Source organism: Corvus hawaiiensis, chromosome 2 (assembly GCF_020740725.1).
Source record: "Corvus hawaiiensis isolate bCorHaw1 chromosome 2, bCorHaw1.pri.cur, whole genome shotgun sequence".
NCBI lineage: Eukaryota > Metazoa > Chordata > Aves > Passeriformes > Corvidae > Corvus > Corvus hawaiiensis.
The window spans coordinates 102,937,648-102,954,992 of NC_063214.1; the positions used below are offsets into that span (position 1 = coordinate 102,937,648).

The 17,345-nt window shown below is 40.2% G+C and overlaps 1 protein-coding gene and 1 long non-coding RNA gene across 7 annotated transcripts in view; both read left to right on the plus strand.

The window, feature by feature from the left end:
• Positions 1 to 17,345, plus strand: part of SHROOM2 (shroom family member 2) — a 123,771-nt gene that overhangs the window by 94,710 nt on the left and 11,716 nt on the right. For all 5 annotated transcript variants that reach the window (XM_048328962.1, XM_048328971.1, XM_048328979.1 and 2 more), the window contains 3 exons: positions 10,673 to 11,386; positions 15,089 to 15,640; positions 16,522 to 16,702. In XM_048328962.1, coding sequence (XP_048184919.1) covers positions 10,673 to 11,386; positions 15,089 to 15,640; positions 16,522 to 16,702 — 1,447 coding nt within the window. The remainder of the gene's footprint in view (positions 1 to 10,672; positions 11,387 to 15,088; positions 15,641 to 16,521; positions 16,703 to 17,345) is intronic.
• On the plus strand, positions 3,317 to 9,759 carry LOC125338343. Of its 2 annotated transcripts, none has more exons than XR_007208252.1 (3): positions 3,317 to 3,403; positions 8,144 to 8,204; positions 9,735 to 9,759. It is a non-coding gene; the product is annotated as an uncharacterized LOC125338343 (long non-coding RNA). The 2 variants fall into 2 exon arrangements; XR_007208251.1 differs by having other exon boundaries at positions 9,722 to 9,748.

Sequence of the window (17,345 nt, forward strand, 5' to 3'; positions counted from 1 at the left end):
CTTACACATCTGCTTTGCTAGATTAGTTCTGTTTTTTCCTTGTTTGGGTAGGACTTAAGTTCTCTGGTGGATGTTCCTTTTAATTGTTATTTAATTCAACCTTTGGAGGGGACAGAGAGAGGGAAGGAAGAACAGTGGCTGGATGTTTCGGTAGGTGTTACACATTTTCTCTGAATTTCATATATCTTCAGTTGCATGTTATCTCTTAGCATTATACCATCTGGCTTGTTTTTTTAAAAAGTACTCATCTCGTGTATGTAAGTGCCCTTTTCAAAATTAAATACCACTGTGTGGATTCTTAATCTTTCAAAAAAGATTTATCTAAATGCATATGGCCACTGGCACAGGGCAGTTCTTCAAATAGCTTTTGAAGAACTATAGTTTTGAACCAGATTCTTCTCATACCTCAGGATCAAGGCAGAAGTTGCATCATAAATTGTCCCACTTACAGTCTTTTTCTTCCTCTTGCTGTCCATTTTAAAACTTTCAGGCTGGTTGAGCTGAGAGATGTGTGGGCATCTTCGTAAGTATCACAATTGCATTATTTTGGGATTTGGGGTTGGTTGTGGCTAAATGAAAGTGGTAAAACTTGCAGGCTCCTGCCACTGCCTCCCCATTCCTCACTCTCCTGGCAGCACTCAGCTGGCGGCTGTCAGGTGTGTGTCCTGCAGATTGCTGTGATGCTCCAGTTGGGCTCACCAGCAGCTGCTGGATCTCATTAAATGGGTGCTGGACTGCCTCCAAAACCAGTGCTTGGTTTACAGTACACTGCAGTAATACAGGCCTGTTTCTCCCCCATCCAATTTCTGCATTCTCCACACCCTTGAAAATGCAGACTCTCCCTCTACCTTTATTAGGTGAACTTTGAATCCCTGTTTCTAAACTTGAGGGTGGATATCCCATCTCATGCATCCCCTTTTTTTCTACTTGTAGCTTCTTACTACCAAGTAAAGTTACTTTTGCTTTAATTGCTCCTGGCACATCTGTTCTCCTCACTGTGGATACAGTGACAGCTAGGGGTATGCAAGGCCATCATGGGCTGATAAAAGGAAGTGTTGGAGGGTAATTTCTTCTTACGGAAAGCTTCCTCCCCTGCCTCTAAAGGTGAGTGTTACCAAGCATGAGTAGCTGGAAGAAGTCCTAAACATGATTCTGCAAGTACTCAAATTGGGAGTGCGCGAAAGAACGGCACACAAAAATGTTTCTGGAGAGAGAAACAGAGATAAATTTGTACTCATTAGTTCATTTTTGTATTCTGGTTTGATTTGACTAGTTTCCCTGGAAAGAGGATTAGAATGAAAACCATCTAAAGATGTGCATTTTTGTTGTATTGCTTGAAATCCAGCTATCTTCATATAGCCCTGTTGATGATAACAGCAGTTGAGTAGGGATATTTAGAGCTAATGTAAGATACAGTCTCCAGTGGTTTTAGTTACAAAAGCATCATGTGCTGATGCATTGTAGATTTTATTTTCCCTTAAGTTACTTGATGAAAAGCATAATTGGAAATAGGTGACTGATATGTCTCCGCAGTGCAGCGGTTCATATATTTCTGACGTATGGAGTGGCTTTATGGTGTTCTGATACTAAAAGCTAGCCTGTGAAATGTTCACTTTCTGCTATAAGCCCTAGGCAACATGGTTATGGTTTGCTGTCACGCAGGAGATTGTTTATGTCAGTAAATGTGAGTGAAGTTTTGTGCTAAAAAGTAACGAGACAGCCACAGCTTCCATTTCTCTGGAGGGGCCAACCAGACTTGCTGCAGTCTGTTAACCAGTTGTGTTATGTAAACTGGTGTTTTTTCGTGAAGTCATTCTCACTCTCTATTGAAATCAAATAGGCAGCTTTGGGAAGCAGAAAAATTTTAGGGGAGGTTATTAACTGGATGTCTAACTGCTCTGTGTGATTTTGTGTGCAGTTTAAATAACATTTTCCTCTTAAAAGTGGTCATGTTCGAAATTATCTTTCATACATATTAAAGCCTCATCCACACTTTCTCTATTAAGTTTTAATGTGTTCTTGTAGAAAAATTGAAAGGAGCTTGAGCTTTGCTCTGATGAAAGCCACGATGGCTTCTAAAGATGGAGCGTGGGGGTGGCAGTGTGCTCATGCAGCATGAAAGCATTTAGCTCTTTCCCTGCAGAGTCTCCTGCAAGAGAGGGCGCCTGTGCACACAACACATGCAAAAAAATTCAGGCTGGAGGGCTGTTTATGAAGAAGACTCTCCTCTAAAATTAAAGACTTGGTATTATGAACGCTGTTCAGAAAGAAACCTAATAACACACCGATCTTTTAAAATAATTGTAAATAGTGAAAACTTGCAGAGCTGTAGTTGTGGAAATGCAGATCATGATTTTCACAAATGAAAAGAAAAATCCTTAAAAAATTGAAGGACTTTTAAGTTTTGTTTTGTTTTTTTTTTAATAACCAAATCCAAGGGGTGGGGGTGGGGGAAGGGAAAAGCTTTGAAGTCTCTGAGATCTTTTCCCTGAGGTCAGAAGTTTCTGGTGATGTAACATACAATACAGACTAAGCCTTCACTTATCAAGGTTAAAGTTGACAGAGCTTGTATGAACTTGTCAATCATAGGAAGCAGGCAAAAACAAGCCAGCTGTTGTGAGGCATGGCTTTGAAAATCCTCTGTGTTACAGTAAATGAGACGCAGAGGTTGAGACAGATTCAGTTCTGCAAGGCTTTCCAACTGACTGGCACATTTGCAAGGATGCAAAGCTCACATATCCAGTGAATATGGGTAAAAAGCTGTAAATCCTGGTAAGATTGTCTTGTCTTTAGTGTTAAAAGCATGAAATAAATGGCTAGAGGTGTGTGCTTCATTTGCCATTTTTTGTCAGTTCTGAACAGAAATTTGCAGTATTAATTCATACAGTATTTCTTTTGTTCTTCAGGTCTTTGAGCACAGGCTGCATCTTCTGCCCCTATCAGCAGAAGCTACAGTAACAAATTAGCAATGATGCAATGCTTGGTACAGAATTTTATTTTGCTTACTGTAATCGACTGCTCTGTTCACTGATGTGTTGGGAGAATAGGGGGAAAATGTGAGTTAATTCCAGCTAAGATGCTCTGTGTGCATATGCTCGCACACACGCGCTGTTTTTAGCGGCTTTTGTTTTCACAGTTGGCATCATGTACACTGGAATTAGAAGGCACTGCCTTTCGAAAATACTTGTTTTCTGGACTGAAGGCTGCAGTGCCGTTGTTGTGGCTCAGGGTGCCAGGCTCGGGGTTCCTCTCGGCTAGGGGTGGTGCGAGAGCTTTTCATCTTGTTATTTTCCTGGCAAGCCTGTTACTGTGAGTACAGGCTTGCACGAAGACCTTTTCCACAGCAGCAGGAGCTGTTAGCTGGGAGTGTAAGAGAATTGGATGTGACTATTAGAAGCAAGCGGTGAGTGTGGCTCTGAGTGAAAAGATGGCTATTGAAATGTGTGCATGTGCATGCTAATTAATTTAAATAACTGTTTTAGGATTTTTTTTCCTTTAGAGATGAGCTAGCTATGTGTTCATTTTGGTGAGGAATGCCTGAGAATCCCACCTGACCTAGTTGTTATTCACAAAGTGTTTCATTTTATAGCTTGTGTTTTGTTACCTAATTCTTGTTCAGCTGCAAGCAGCTGTTTTCAGTACTAATAGCAACAAGAAAATAGCAACAAATATTTTCAAATAGCATTATCAGGACAAAAAAGTCTAAAAGAAAAAAATATCAAAGGAGTGGCAACTGGAATGCAGAGGTTTTTTTAGTTAATTGACAAAACAATCATTCTTCTTTGAGCTTTTTTTTAACGTGACTATGATTTCCTCATTAGCAGTGTTGGAAAATACTGTCTTTTGTCTCTGCAATGGTTGCCATTTGTGTAATATGATGGTTCTCGTTATACTGTTGGTATATTCTGATGATTGAATTCAGTGTGTAAGTACTGAACATATTAACTGGTTGACTTGAGTAGAAGTCATTTTAATTCCATGTAGGTAATCCCCTGTGTGCTAGGAGAGGCATGCAGTAGATAAAGCAATAAGAATACAGCCATAAAAATTATCTTTTATAATTTATTTTTGGTGTGCAGCAGAATGGAGAAGAGGCTTTTGTTTTCTGAACTAAGGAAAGGAAAGCATCCCTCCCTCTGCCCTTTCCCACAAGATTCTTCCCTTCTGCATAAAGGCCCTTGTTCTGCTATAAGAAATATAATTTTAATCAGATTTTTTGTTGCTGTTGTGGGCCAGTGCCTTTTGCTGTTACCCATGACTGGCCTACATTCATCCATCAACATAACTTTGTTTATTTACTGCAGAATTAGAGTGGATATGTTGTTATTTATTTATTTATTTATTATTTTCATGGGGAGAGAGGTAACATTTTTAGAGACACAGAATGAGAGATGAAAACAAATTGCAGTGTGTATGTTGCCATGCATTCAGGACAGGAGAGAAATTCTGGTGGGGTCGATGAACTGGCAAGCAGTGTCTGTTATAGTATTTCATTCTGTGATAAAGCCAGGTGATAATGCAAGGGTTGTTAAGCTAGAGTGACATTTTGCTTTATCACATTAGGTGCAACAACTAAGCTGCGTTCAGTGTGACTGACTGAACAGATAGCTGCCACTGAGGCACAGATAATGTTAACAGGCATTCAGAGACAGAATTGAAAAACCAAGACTCACACCATGATAAACGGGTTGTAGTGTACCACTGATGTCCTGTGGGATATACTTGTGAAATATCTTGCTAGTTTTGTACCTTCAGTTGTCTTCTGACAGGCCTTTTTTTTTTTTTTTTTTGAGAGAGAGAGAGAGAAAACAGTCTCTCATCATTCAGTATTCATTATTCTTTCATCTTAATACATGCTTTGGTTTTAGGACCGTTTGCTTCAGTAGTGCTTCTTGGATGCTAGTTGCTATCATCTGTCTCTTCAGACAAGGCAGTGGACATCTCTACATCTTTGTAGTGGCTTATATGCTGTGCGTCTTCATGGCATAACGGTTAGGTTATAGCCATCATGGTTCTTTATGCATTTGTCTTTAAAGATTTCCAAGTCGTTTCATAGCCCAAGCTCTCATTTAGCATCTTTGGAATATGCTTCATGTGTCACTATCTGATGGATAGTATGTGCTGTACTGACTCAGTAGTGATAGCAGATAGAGAGCACATGAGAAAAATGAACAACGGTAAAATAATTGCCCTGGTATTGGATGTCCAAACTGTGGCATTGTGTTGTCAGGGTCTCCTGAGTAGTGCAGTAGTAAAACCAATCTAAGGGCTTAAGTGGTCCTGGACCCTCTGAAAAAAAAAGCATATGGGACTCAGATGAGGGTTCAGATAACTAATAGGAGGGAGACATCTACATGTGAAGTTCTAACTCAAGCTGTAGTCCACAGAGAACTCCGTTTTCATTCTAAGCTGGCTAAACAGTTGACTAAACACAGGTGTCTAGTGGGACCTGAGATAGCCCAGCATATCCCACTTGGCTTCCAGCTGCCATCTCTTAGGGGAACTGATGCCTTTGAACCTTTAAAGTTTCTGAAATCATAGAATACACCTGTGGTTGGATATCTAAATTGATCCCCTAGACAGTGCAACCAATGCATGCTTTGCTTGTAGAGATTGCTGTAGGGTGAGCTGTAGTCTCATGCATTAGTTAGTTTAATCCATGTCAATATGGATTAAAATGTGGCACTAGACCTCAAATTTTTTCCTGAATTTCCAACAGTCTTACCGTATGCACCCCATTCTAACTTCATAGCATTGTGTTGTTGTCTCAAGCAGAACCATTGTCATGGGTTAGCAAGCATAGTCCCGGAAGGGAAGTCCTTGCCAAGGGGTGCTTACAGCTTCCTCTGGGACCTGACAGAACCTATCAGCTGGCCAGTTTGAATATGGACAATTCTTTAAGCCAAAGTTGTGACTGCCTCTGTGATGCACACTTAAGAATAGAAACCCTGAGGCAGACTGTCTCTCTCGTTTCCGGTGCTGGGACAGGTGGCGGCGGGCCCGGTTGCAAACCCAACCCGCTACAACCATACTGGATAGAAGAAACTACCCTTTTTTTGTGGACTATTGCAGTTCTTCTGGATCCCAGTGTGCCACATGCCAGACAAATACACAATGAAAACTTTGTTTCAGCACATAAAGTTCATAGCTTAAAAACTAACGTATTGGCAAGGGCTGTGCCTATAAACAGGATTTTGTCATATGCAAAGACACTATTTCCCAATTGCTTTAAGCCACATAATTATCTGTTTCAAGCCAGGTCAGGTCCTTGATCCAGTTTTCTGTGAGACTGTACAATTCCTACTGCTAGTACACTGAAAAGAGCAGGAAGATGGAACTCAAAGTGTCTAAGAAGGAAACTGTCTCTTCTGGCAGAGTACCTGCATAAAGTCACTTTGAAGGGACTGCAAAACTGTGGATTTGATTTTGAGAGTGTTTTTGTTATTGTAGGGTGAGAACTTTTATGGAGGAGTCATACTCAGGTATGAAGGCCTTTTTCCAGTGTAGCTCGTAGTTCTTGAGAAGGAATTTAAATCAGAAACAGCCACTCCATTTGCTCTTGTTTGCCAGTGAGTTAGTGGAGGACATATTGTTGCTTACATAACCATGCTTATGTTTTATGGTGAAACTTTTGCACAGAGGTCAGGTCTTTAACAAATGATACATTTTTCAAATGTTGGCTAATGCATTTTTGTAAAGCTTATCTAGTCTGGGATTTTGAAGTTGGAGCGTCTCGTGGCACTGTTTGGGTTGGCCTGAAGGGTTCTCAAGAAACTGTAAATCAGACAGATAAAAATCAAACACATTGAGTTTATTGAAGTCACTTTCATTTATTGAGGTACAACATTCAATCAGATCATTCTACCTCTATTCAGATTTAGTCAAATCTTGAGTATGGGGCAAACAAAGAAAGTGGTTTGGAGTTGTTTCTTATGGCAACCAAAAATGTTGTTCTTCTTATAGGCATCTATAAGTGCTAGTGCTCACTGACTCTGCTGGCAAGCTCCTGTTAATGTGTGTATGTGTGTATATGGCTTAACTTTAATGTAAGAGGCACATTACTGTTGCCACTCCTTGGTTTGTTAGAATAGCCTGTTGTATTATTGCTCAGGGTACTGGGGGTGTCCAGGCTGGGGGTGACACTTGGGAGTTTTTTGCCCAGCTTAGTCTTTACATGGCCTTTACATTTCAGTCTTGAGTGTGTCTACCTCGAGCTAATGGAGCCAGAAGGAAACTGGGACATATACTGGTCCATTTAGGTAGAAAATACTTAGTGCCAGTATGGAGATCCACATTCCCATCCCCATGGCAGTAGGTGGTGCTGGCGTGGCTGTGGCCACTGGGAAAGTGCAAGACATAGAGCAGAGCTCCTCCCGCCCTCACTGATGAGTGTTCAGCCTCTTGTCTCTCTACACAGACCCCCTCTGGGAATGCGGAGCCCGCTGCTAAATGACAGCTTCTCAAAAATGTGAAGGACTGGTGTGTGTAATGAAGCAGTTCCTTCTTTTCAGTTAGGAGCATACATTGGTTTTCTGCCTCCTGCCATTTAGATATGAAAGCTCCTATAGCAAAATACCAAAAACAAGTGCAGTAGAAAAGGCTCATGTTAGACTCCTGTACTAGACTCACCCTTACTGAATACCACTTTGTAGCAACAGCATAAGATTCTTAATTACACTTCCTTTGCAGGTCGGGTTAAGTGACTGGTGTAAGTTGTCTGACAGTGAAAGCTGTCATGTGCTGTGCCAGGGGTGGGGAATGTGGTGTGAGCTTTCCTGGTTCTGTCATCTCAGAAAAGCTCTTGCAACTTGGGTAATTGTGGCATTGTATTATGGGGGTGGGGGAGCTTTGGGTTTGAAATAGCTAAGAGTTTTAATGTTTTTGATGTTGGCTGGTTTGTTATCTAGAATGAAAATAGTAATTAAGTCAATTGTCATGTTTTCAGATGATTTAAAACTCTTCTATGTCTCTCACTTTGTGATGTTTGGTTATAAATGATAAGTTCCTTTCAGTGGTATGTTATCTTTGCATAATCCTATGGGCCTCATTTCCAAACCAGCTGTGTTCTGGGCATGATGTGCTGTCAGATAAAAAGCAGCTTAGTGGACCTCTCAGTACTGATAATAATGTAACACCTTTGCAGGTTCTTGCCACTGTGTTCTCCTGGGGCTTGAAGCTTATTTTCTTTTCCTCCTTTCTGAACAGTAAGCTTGCATCTCTCCAAAATCATGTGATAAGCATGTTTTGCATGAAGATCCACTCACACTGAATGCAGTTTAACCTCAGTGTTGAATGCAGCCGCCACCTTTCCTCGTTTGTGTGACCCATTTTGTGTGGCACTGCACACAAAAATTTCTGATTAATTTTGTGGAAGCTGTATGAAGGCATGTGTGTAATCTCTGAATTTTATCTCTATGTTTGCAAATATAGCATCTCTAAATTTCTCTGTGCTGTAATTCTTCATGTCCTTTTGCTCAGTTTTGGAAGGTGACAGGACTGCTAAAGCATTCATAGCTTCTGAGCCAGTTATATATATATATGTACCAATATACTGGTTACATGTTTTGGATATGCACCTGTGTCAGATTGGTGGTGTTCTCTGTCCTGTTTGTTTCCACCAGCACTCCCAATCCCGATGTGCATGCAAAGTTCATGGCATACTTTGCAAACTGGCTGACATAATGCATGTCACTGATGTCTTTGCAACATTTTATGTCACTGTTGATTTTTCTGTGCATCTGAGAGCATCTGTTGAACTGGTTATATTATGGTTTATGGATGTGAAGGTGAATTGAGAGGCCTGAAGTGTTTTTGCATGGGTTTACTAGCAGAAAACAGTGCTCTTCATGGGTTATCTAGACAATGAAAAATGCTGGTTTAAACACAGTATTTCATATGTAAGGCCTTAGTCTTCATTTGGTAAAAATTTCCATTAAAATTAGAAGATCTATTTACCGGCCTGGTTCTGCTTACATTGGATTCACCAGGGAAAATGAGCTGCCTCTTGAGATGCCAAGATGCCATGTAACCAAATCTGAGTAGTGTTGGTCTTTCTGGCCTTTTGTATAATTTTTTACTTCACAAAACTGTCTTTCATCTACTGTTACAAGAGGAGTCAGTAAATAGTTTTGTAAATCAGAATTGACTCTGAATTAGTCAGACAACTTGAAGTTTTTATTGCTCTTAGATAAGAGCAATATGAAGAGACCTGAGTATCAACAGTACTAATCTCCTCATTCATGTTAAATTGAAAATTTACCAGTTAAAGTTGAATTTTGAGGTTTAACACTTCACGAGAGAAAGACTGTGTATGTGACTTCTCAGGAATCCACATCTAATCAGTTGTCTTTCCACAATACTTCATTTAAAGTATTTATTTAAATTTAATTAAAATAATAATGCAGTGTGTAGTTACTCCAATTTTTTTTCTTCTTGAATTTATAATAGACTTTAAGCTATTAGTTATTTTATGTGCTTTTATCTCAATTTTTTTTTCCTACACACTGGTGTTAACTGCCTGTAGACATTCTCAAAACTGGCACACTGATGTTATTAACATGTTTACACTGGAAAATTCAAGTAAACCTTATTTTACAAATAGGCTGGGGAAAATGCCTCTTTCACAGTCACCTCAAAAGACAGATTGGGCAGTGCATGACTACAAGATTACTATTTAAAAATACAGAGTAGCTCTCTGAAGCCCTTGACTTCTTTGTTGCAGATTCTTTTCTAAGCTTATAGTGTCTCTTCAGCCTCCTTTCAGCCGAGAGCAAACCTGTCTCCGCTCGGGCCTTCAGAGGTACTTTTCTCCTGCTTTCTGCTTCTTCCCCAATTTGTCTTTATGTGGTGAGCACAAATGTACTATGTGTCTTGTGGCAAAGGACAACCATGGAGCTGTGAAAGACTGCTTCCTGACTAGAGAAACAGTGTAAAAATGGAATAAACCCAAAAATATTTCTGTCTAAGATAAGGTCCTTCTGGCCATTGTTTGTCATTTGTGCTGACAGGGCAAAAGAAGTTTAACCTTAAAATAAGTCTGACTGGAAAATACAATCCTTTCTAAATTTCCTTTTCTGCCTTAATTCAGTTTTCTCTTTCCCAGTTTTTTAGCTTCAGCAAACACTTTGATTGCACTCATTTCATATTTCTGCAGATATACAAAAATTCAACCTCCCTATTCATAATTAAAGTTTCTATTATTCAGTTCACATTTAAAAGTGCTACAGAAGTATTAATACTGCACCTAGATAAGAAACTTGTTTCACACACTTTGTTACTGACTGGAGCTAGAAGAGAATTAAATTTTAGTATTAGAATTCCTCTTCTGGAGGCAGTCTTGTTTTCTACCAACATTTGGACATTTGGCTGTGCATTTAACTAAGCTGTGCACACTGCAGTGTCTCAGGTTACCCAGAGGTTGTGTTGCGTCGCGTCCGGTGCTCCATACCTAATTTAGCCTGACATTATGTTTTGACTCATCGCGTTAGATTAGGTACACCATGTGTGCCCATACATGAGAGGATGTTTTTGTGCTGTACAATTACCATAGATTGGGGGAGTTGGTGTTAAATGTTGGATGTGATCTTGTGTTCAGGCTCCCTAGATTGGTGCGTTGGCCTTGCACTGAAGGAAATAAATCAGCAGCGTACTAACAGCATGTTCTTTTCTCTAGGCAAGCTGACACAGGGGCCCTGAGGGAAAACCCACGGGACGGGAGCGATCAGCTGGACCAGAATTTAGGCCACAAGTGGAAGTCTTCTGTCAGACCTTTGCATGTGCAAGAGCCTACAGTTCTGCCTCACGAGAGTCGCGGCAGGTCTGGGACATTGCCTAGTGACTACCGATACTCTCAGGACAACGTGACTGAGAAGAGCAAGGATTACAGCCTGCCTCACCTGCCCTACTCTGAGCCACAGGCCTTGAACGAGAACCACTCCTGTCCGTCCTGGGGCAAAGGAGAGGAAAACCATAGGATAGAGCCAGTGCTGCTGAACAAGAAGCGTGGACCTGCTCCTCAGAGGCCACCACCACCTAAAAGAGATAAATACAGGCGACCAGATATTTCTGCACCATCACTTGGCACCTCTGCTGAATCTCTGCTGGTAGAAGCCAGCCGGCCCTTTCTGTCCTCATCCCCCAGCTCTGCCGAAGCAGCTTTCAATGGAAAACTGAAAAGTGCTAATCCACAGCAGCTCCAGCAAGTGTCATCCACGGAGAATGTTTGTCAGCACTTAGAAGAAAAAACACACCTAAAGTCTGAGTCTTCCAAGTATCGGTATCTTCAAAAACCTGGCATGGAGTCATCAAGGTCCCCTTCCCCCCAGTTTGCACCACAGAAACTCACTGATAAACCTCCTGTGTCCCTACAGGATGAGAACCCAGCCAGGTACTAGATGTAACTCCCTTACTATTATATTAACACTTCTTGCCCAGTTAGACCTTACTAATGGTTGTCTGTTCATTTACTTTACACATCATTCAAGTTCATTAAGCATTGAGCCATTGCAGCATATCTTAGAGACCACAGACTTGTGTGAAATTCCTTTTGGTACCATTACTGTCCTTCAGCTGGTCTGTGGTTTCTTTTAGTTGACTTGGAGATCACATCCAACAGTTGATTGGTGCTGCTCAGGTGTTACAGCTGGTAGTTAGTAGAAAATGAAAGGGAAGGTTTCTAAAGGATTTTCCACTGTAAGTTTAGGCAAAGTCAGAAAAGTCCCTGTCATCATTTCCCCTGCCTAAGTCTGTATATAAATATGAATTAGTGCAGGGACAAACCAGGTGTGGGAAGGGAATCTGGATCCTTTGAGAGAACATCTGTTTTGAAAACACACAGAGTAATTTACACTGCCAAATCATGACTGGTTTTATATTGCTTTTATAGTGAAATGTGGCACTTCAGGTTGTCTGTGGAGGGGTCCTCAACACTTTATGTTGACAAGGACTGAGCACTCAGTAGGAGATTCAGTCCTTTCCCAGGGTAGATGAAGTCAGAATTAGACAACTGACTGAAATTAATTGATTGCTGTGTCTGTCATATGCTGCTAACATCATAAAAGGTTATTCTCCCACAAGATAACAAACTCTTTCAGGAAGCTCAGGAATCTTGGTTTTCATAAATCTTTCAGCACTATAATTCATGGTTAAAGAATGAAAATAAAACCTCTAAGCTGAATTCATGCAGAGGTTGCTTCTCTGAGCAAAAGCAGTTGGCATGGCTTTTCTCTAATGTAAATGGTTGAACAAACTCGGGCTGTTTTCCATTGTGCCTTATGACATGAAGACATGAATCACTTTTTTTCCTAAATAGGCCTTGATGTTTTTCCTCTTATGACTGGAGGAAAAAATGAGGTTTCATTCTGCAGTGTTTTTAACACAAAGTAATAATATAATTTACAATGAAAAGTGCAATATGTCATATGAACCCTAGAATCCATGTGCTAAGGTAGATGATGATAATGCCTTCCTTAATGTTTTGCTTTGAATTCCTTAATGTATTACTTTTTGAAGAGATATGAAGATGCATAGAAAGCCAATTGTATTTGTCCTTCCTTTTTGCTAAGCTTTAATGTTGAAATGAGCACTGAGGTGTGCCTAATTGTATGCCTATATCTGAATGATAAAATACTTACCCTGCAAATCTTTTGCTAACATTTGAAATTCTTAGGCCCAGACAGCTCTTGTTTGCACACAATATATTGTCCCCAGTTAATAATTAAATTACTCACTAAAACAGGTTCAGCCAAAAAGGGCAAGTGTGGTGGCCATACCTCTGAACTCTTTATATGGTATTTATTTCATATAAACAAAATATGTTAAGTAGATTTATCTTAGTAGATAATTAATCAGATTTGGCTTATTATTTCTATTGTCTCCTTGCATATGAGCTTTTGGACATGCCACTTTGCATGCCGGAGGCAGCTTATGTTTGATGATGTCAGCATGTAGCTTTTGTACCCTTTTAAGAAAGGTGTCCTGTTCATCAACAGGCCAAGGCGAGTGGGTGTGCAGGATTTCCGCAGTGATTTAGGTAGAACAGTGTATGTGGGGCAAATACTGATGATGTGCACAACCCAGCTATTGCCAAAGACAACTGTTTAGCATCAACAAAGCTGAAAAGAGTGCATCAATAGATTTCCACTAAACCTACAGTCAAGTCAAGGAGGGACTGTTTGTGGTAGGGTTGAAGCTTCGGAATGTCCACGAACAGAGTAGCTGCAAATCAAAATTTCGTGCTGCCTTTCCAGAAAGGGAAAACCTTCAGAAATCAGGAGGGTGGTGATTGCAGAAACAGAATTTTTTAAGCACCTGGTGTTGAACTGTCTTTGCTTTTACTGAAATCAATTGATTTGATGATGCTTTAAGTTTCTGGAAAATCTTTGACTAAGCTGAGAGGAATGTACTCAAAGTCTCAAAACAGATGCTGGATGTTTTAGGTGAAGAATTGCAGTCAGCTCACTTTTCCAGTTGCTCCCAACCTCCCATTTAGACATTCAGCTTACTTCCCCCAAATTCCAAAATATGTTCCTCTTCACATTCTGGTGGCATTTAAAATGTGTGGGCTTTAATTAAAATAAGCAAAATAAAGGGTTGGGGCTGGTGGCTGGGCACTGCCCAGCTCTGCTGCAGTTCAGGAGAGTCCATGTCTGCAGGTAGGGAGCTGGGTCTAAGCAGTGGACACAGGAGTGAGATCTTTAAATGACAGTCCCCTTAAATGAAAACAGCCTGGCCAAATGGGAGGGGGAGGTTCAGCATGGGCTGAAAAACCTGCCCCAGGAGTTGGATCAGTATGTCAAAGCATGTCCACAAAGCACTTGTGGAAAGTAAATCCCTACTGGGGGGCTGCACGTTCATTCAGGGGCAAATATACCTTTAAAATACAAAATACAACTTCTGAAAAATGTCAAACAGATTCTGCTGCTACCAACAGCAGAAAAGTATAAGTTTATTTTAGGGGAAGTGACACACCCACACTTAGAGGAAAAGAGCTGTAGTATGTCTTGCTCACTTATCTGAAAGAGGCAGCAAGCTACCCAGCCAGATGAAACCAGATATTTTAGCTAGTAGGCAATGTTCCTTTCCTTGCTGTAGAGCTTCCAAACCCACATTATGACAATAATTTTAAACTTTTTGCAAACTCAGACTAAACTAGACTTCAGTTTCTTGTATGGTTTACATACAGTACAGATGTTTTTGTAATGTTATTTAACATGTTATTGTCCAATTTAAAAATCTAAGTTAGCCTCCTCTTTAAATAGCTTTCCTTACTGAATGGCTAACGTGGCCATTTGTGCTATGCAGTACAGAACTTCTACTACAAACTTCTCTTAAAAAGAATATCCAGAATTGTATGCTGTCCTCTTCAATGACTGGTTTCTCTTCTTTAAGTGGAAAACTAGGACACTCTGGTAGGATCTATTTATTAAGCTTCTGTGTCATATGTGAAATTTTATAAAAAAAGTTTGGTTTTTTTTAACCATGTAATTAATTAAGTTTTGAATGATTTCCAGGTTTTCAATGTGTGATTATTTGTTATTCTTGTAGCTCAGCAATAACATAGCCTGTGGGATGCTCCCATCTGGTCTGTTGTCTCTTCTCTTGGAAGAGCTGAGAATTGATGTGAGGGTATGACAGACTCCCCAGGCAGCTCAGCTGCCTGTCAGGCCAAAAGCCGAGGCCACTGTTGGATCTGTGTGAGGCAGTGAGGTTGAGCTGAGGGCGCGTTTTCCTCTATAGCTGTGGCAACAAAGGGGTAACAGGCGGTTCAGCAGCACTGTCTGAAATCTGGGGCCTGGCTGCTGAGATTGGAGCCTCACATTCATGGAAACAAACAGAAGCCCTGTATCATGAGAACAGTACAAGGCTGATGTTAGGATACCATACAAATGAACTAATATTACTATTTTAAATTTGTAGGCAGAAAAGAAAACGTGTAGATTTAGGGTTTGAGATGCAATGCTAGGAATATTCCATTACCTCACTCTCTTACCTATATTTTTGTGTATTTGGGCTTCCCTTCTGATTTGAGGATATGAATTGAGATTTAAGGTTCTTCCATTTCTAAAGATGAATTTTGTTTATTTTCCAGAATTGAAAGGGTAATAGACAACAATACTACAGTGAAAATGGTTCCCATCAAGATAGTTCATTCTGAGAGCAGCGCGGAGAAGGAGAGTCGGCAAAGCCTTGTCAGTACTATGGAGCCTCCTGCTTTACCTAGTGGTTTGGAAAAGGACCAGATTAAAACACTCAGCACTTCAGAGCAGTCCTATTCACGATTCTGTGCTTACACCAGGCAAGGTGTAGAGCCAGAGCCAGAAGCCAGAACCAAACCAGTTGAGCCTCAACCAGCTGAAGAACCTGGGAGCAACTTGAAGGACAGCAGTGCTGCCACACAAGCATCCAGCTACGTAAAGGCCAAAGAAAAGACCTTTGAAGACTGGAAGTCAGAAGAACTCGCCAGAGAGATTGTGGGAAGAGATAAATCTCTAGCAGACATACTAGATCCTAATGTGAAAATAAAAACAACAATGGATCTGATGGTTGGTATATTCCCTAAAGATGAACATCTCTTAGAAGAAGCTCAGCAGCGCAGGAAGCTTCTTCCAAAAGTTCCCTCTCCAAAAATTTCAGAAGAGAAGTGAGTATTACTTTCTGTAAGCCAGTATGTCCTTTTATCCAGAGCCTATCAGTAGTCCATGGGGGCTGGATGTCAGAATCTTCCTTCTGTTGAGGGTCTTTTCTAAGACTTTTACGATAGAATAGTAGTTAAGCATATACTACTAATGATACCATTAATGACAGAAACCAGGAAAGTGTTGTACAATATGAAAAATTTCCAAGACATGGTTGAAAGCTAGTTTTTGACAACTTAAGAAATAATTAACTTTTGCCATTTTATAGTGATTACATATCTTACCAAGATCATCCAGTCTAGTAACTGGATGGAGAAGGAACAATATTCTCACCTTTTTTATGTGATGAAAATTTACGAAGCCAACTTGAAATGGGCATGAGGCATTTCCTAGAAGTGAATGAGATCAAAGAAAGAAAATAATTGAATTCCATCCATGTTGATGTTCTGTGGTTTTTTGTTTTCTTGATACAAATTATCTGATAAGTTGTATCCTTCTCAAGAAGTTTATGATTCCCAAATGAAAAAGTTGAATACTTACATTGTACTATCCCAGTCCAAAAGGATGCTGTCTATGACACAGATTTTTTGCACTACTTTGTAAAATGTAACTTTCCATTTTGTTTCCAGATGAGATATCTTTGATCCATTTCACTTCTTGTAATGGTGAAAGGTCTCCTGCATGATTTCAGTTTGTTTTTGCTGAGCATGTACTGAATTCATACAAATTTTCTTCACAGACAGTGTTTATTTATCCTATTTACATAGGTAATGGTTTTCTCTTGAAACCCCTGCTTGCTTGTGAAATGATGGCTCTAAAAGATTCTCCTTTCTTTTCATTAATTAGTCTGACAAGGCAGTTAATGAAAGTTTTGACTTTTTCCCAGGAAAGAGGAGCAGAGTGCACCATCTGCCATCTCCCTGACAACCAATTCTACTTACTACAGCACATCTGCACCAAAGGCAGAGCTGCTGATTAAAATGAAGGACATGCAGGAGCAGCAGCAACAGCAGCAGAGTGAGGATGATTCTGAAGATGAGCTGGATCATGACTTGTCAGAGAAGAAGGTAAAAGACGTTTCTAAAAGTGTAATGGGAGGCTCTGAGTTGTGTTCATTACATTAACTGTGAATTTGTTTGACTAAACACCCCTCAATAAAAGGCCTTCTAGATGTACAGGATCAGTTGGAAAAATCAGCCTCTTTTGGTTCTGGGGGGTTTTTTTGTTTGTTTTTGGGGATGAGTTAAGTGTACACCTGTGAATCTAGGAACTTGATATTAGGTGCTGCTTGCAACTTGTTGCATGTTTTGGAAAGTCGCAAGGGGAGTAGTTTTGGGGAGGTTATTTTAGAATACCATTTTCTATTTTAAGTTCTTCTAGATTTCTCACTCTGTACAAAGAAACAGCAGTTCTCATGTATCCCACTGAAGCTGGTGGTGGTTTTAGTTGTTCCAAATTTTTGAAATTTAGGTCCAGAATTTGGGTTTGTCTTGAGAGAGAAGGAACATACAAATACCTTCTTCTTTCTTTTTTATTTTCCTCCCCCGTTGTTTCCATGAGCAGCAAACTATTTCTCCTGCTTCCCAAATTAATAATGATTGTGGGAGATAACTAATTAGCTTGGTGCATTCAGTAGAAGTTACTCATCACAAGGGAGGGAAGCAGTCTTCTTATTCATCCCCATCCTTTGGTGTTTTATTTCTGATCAAA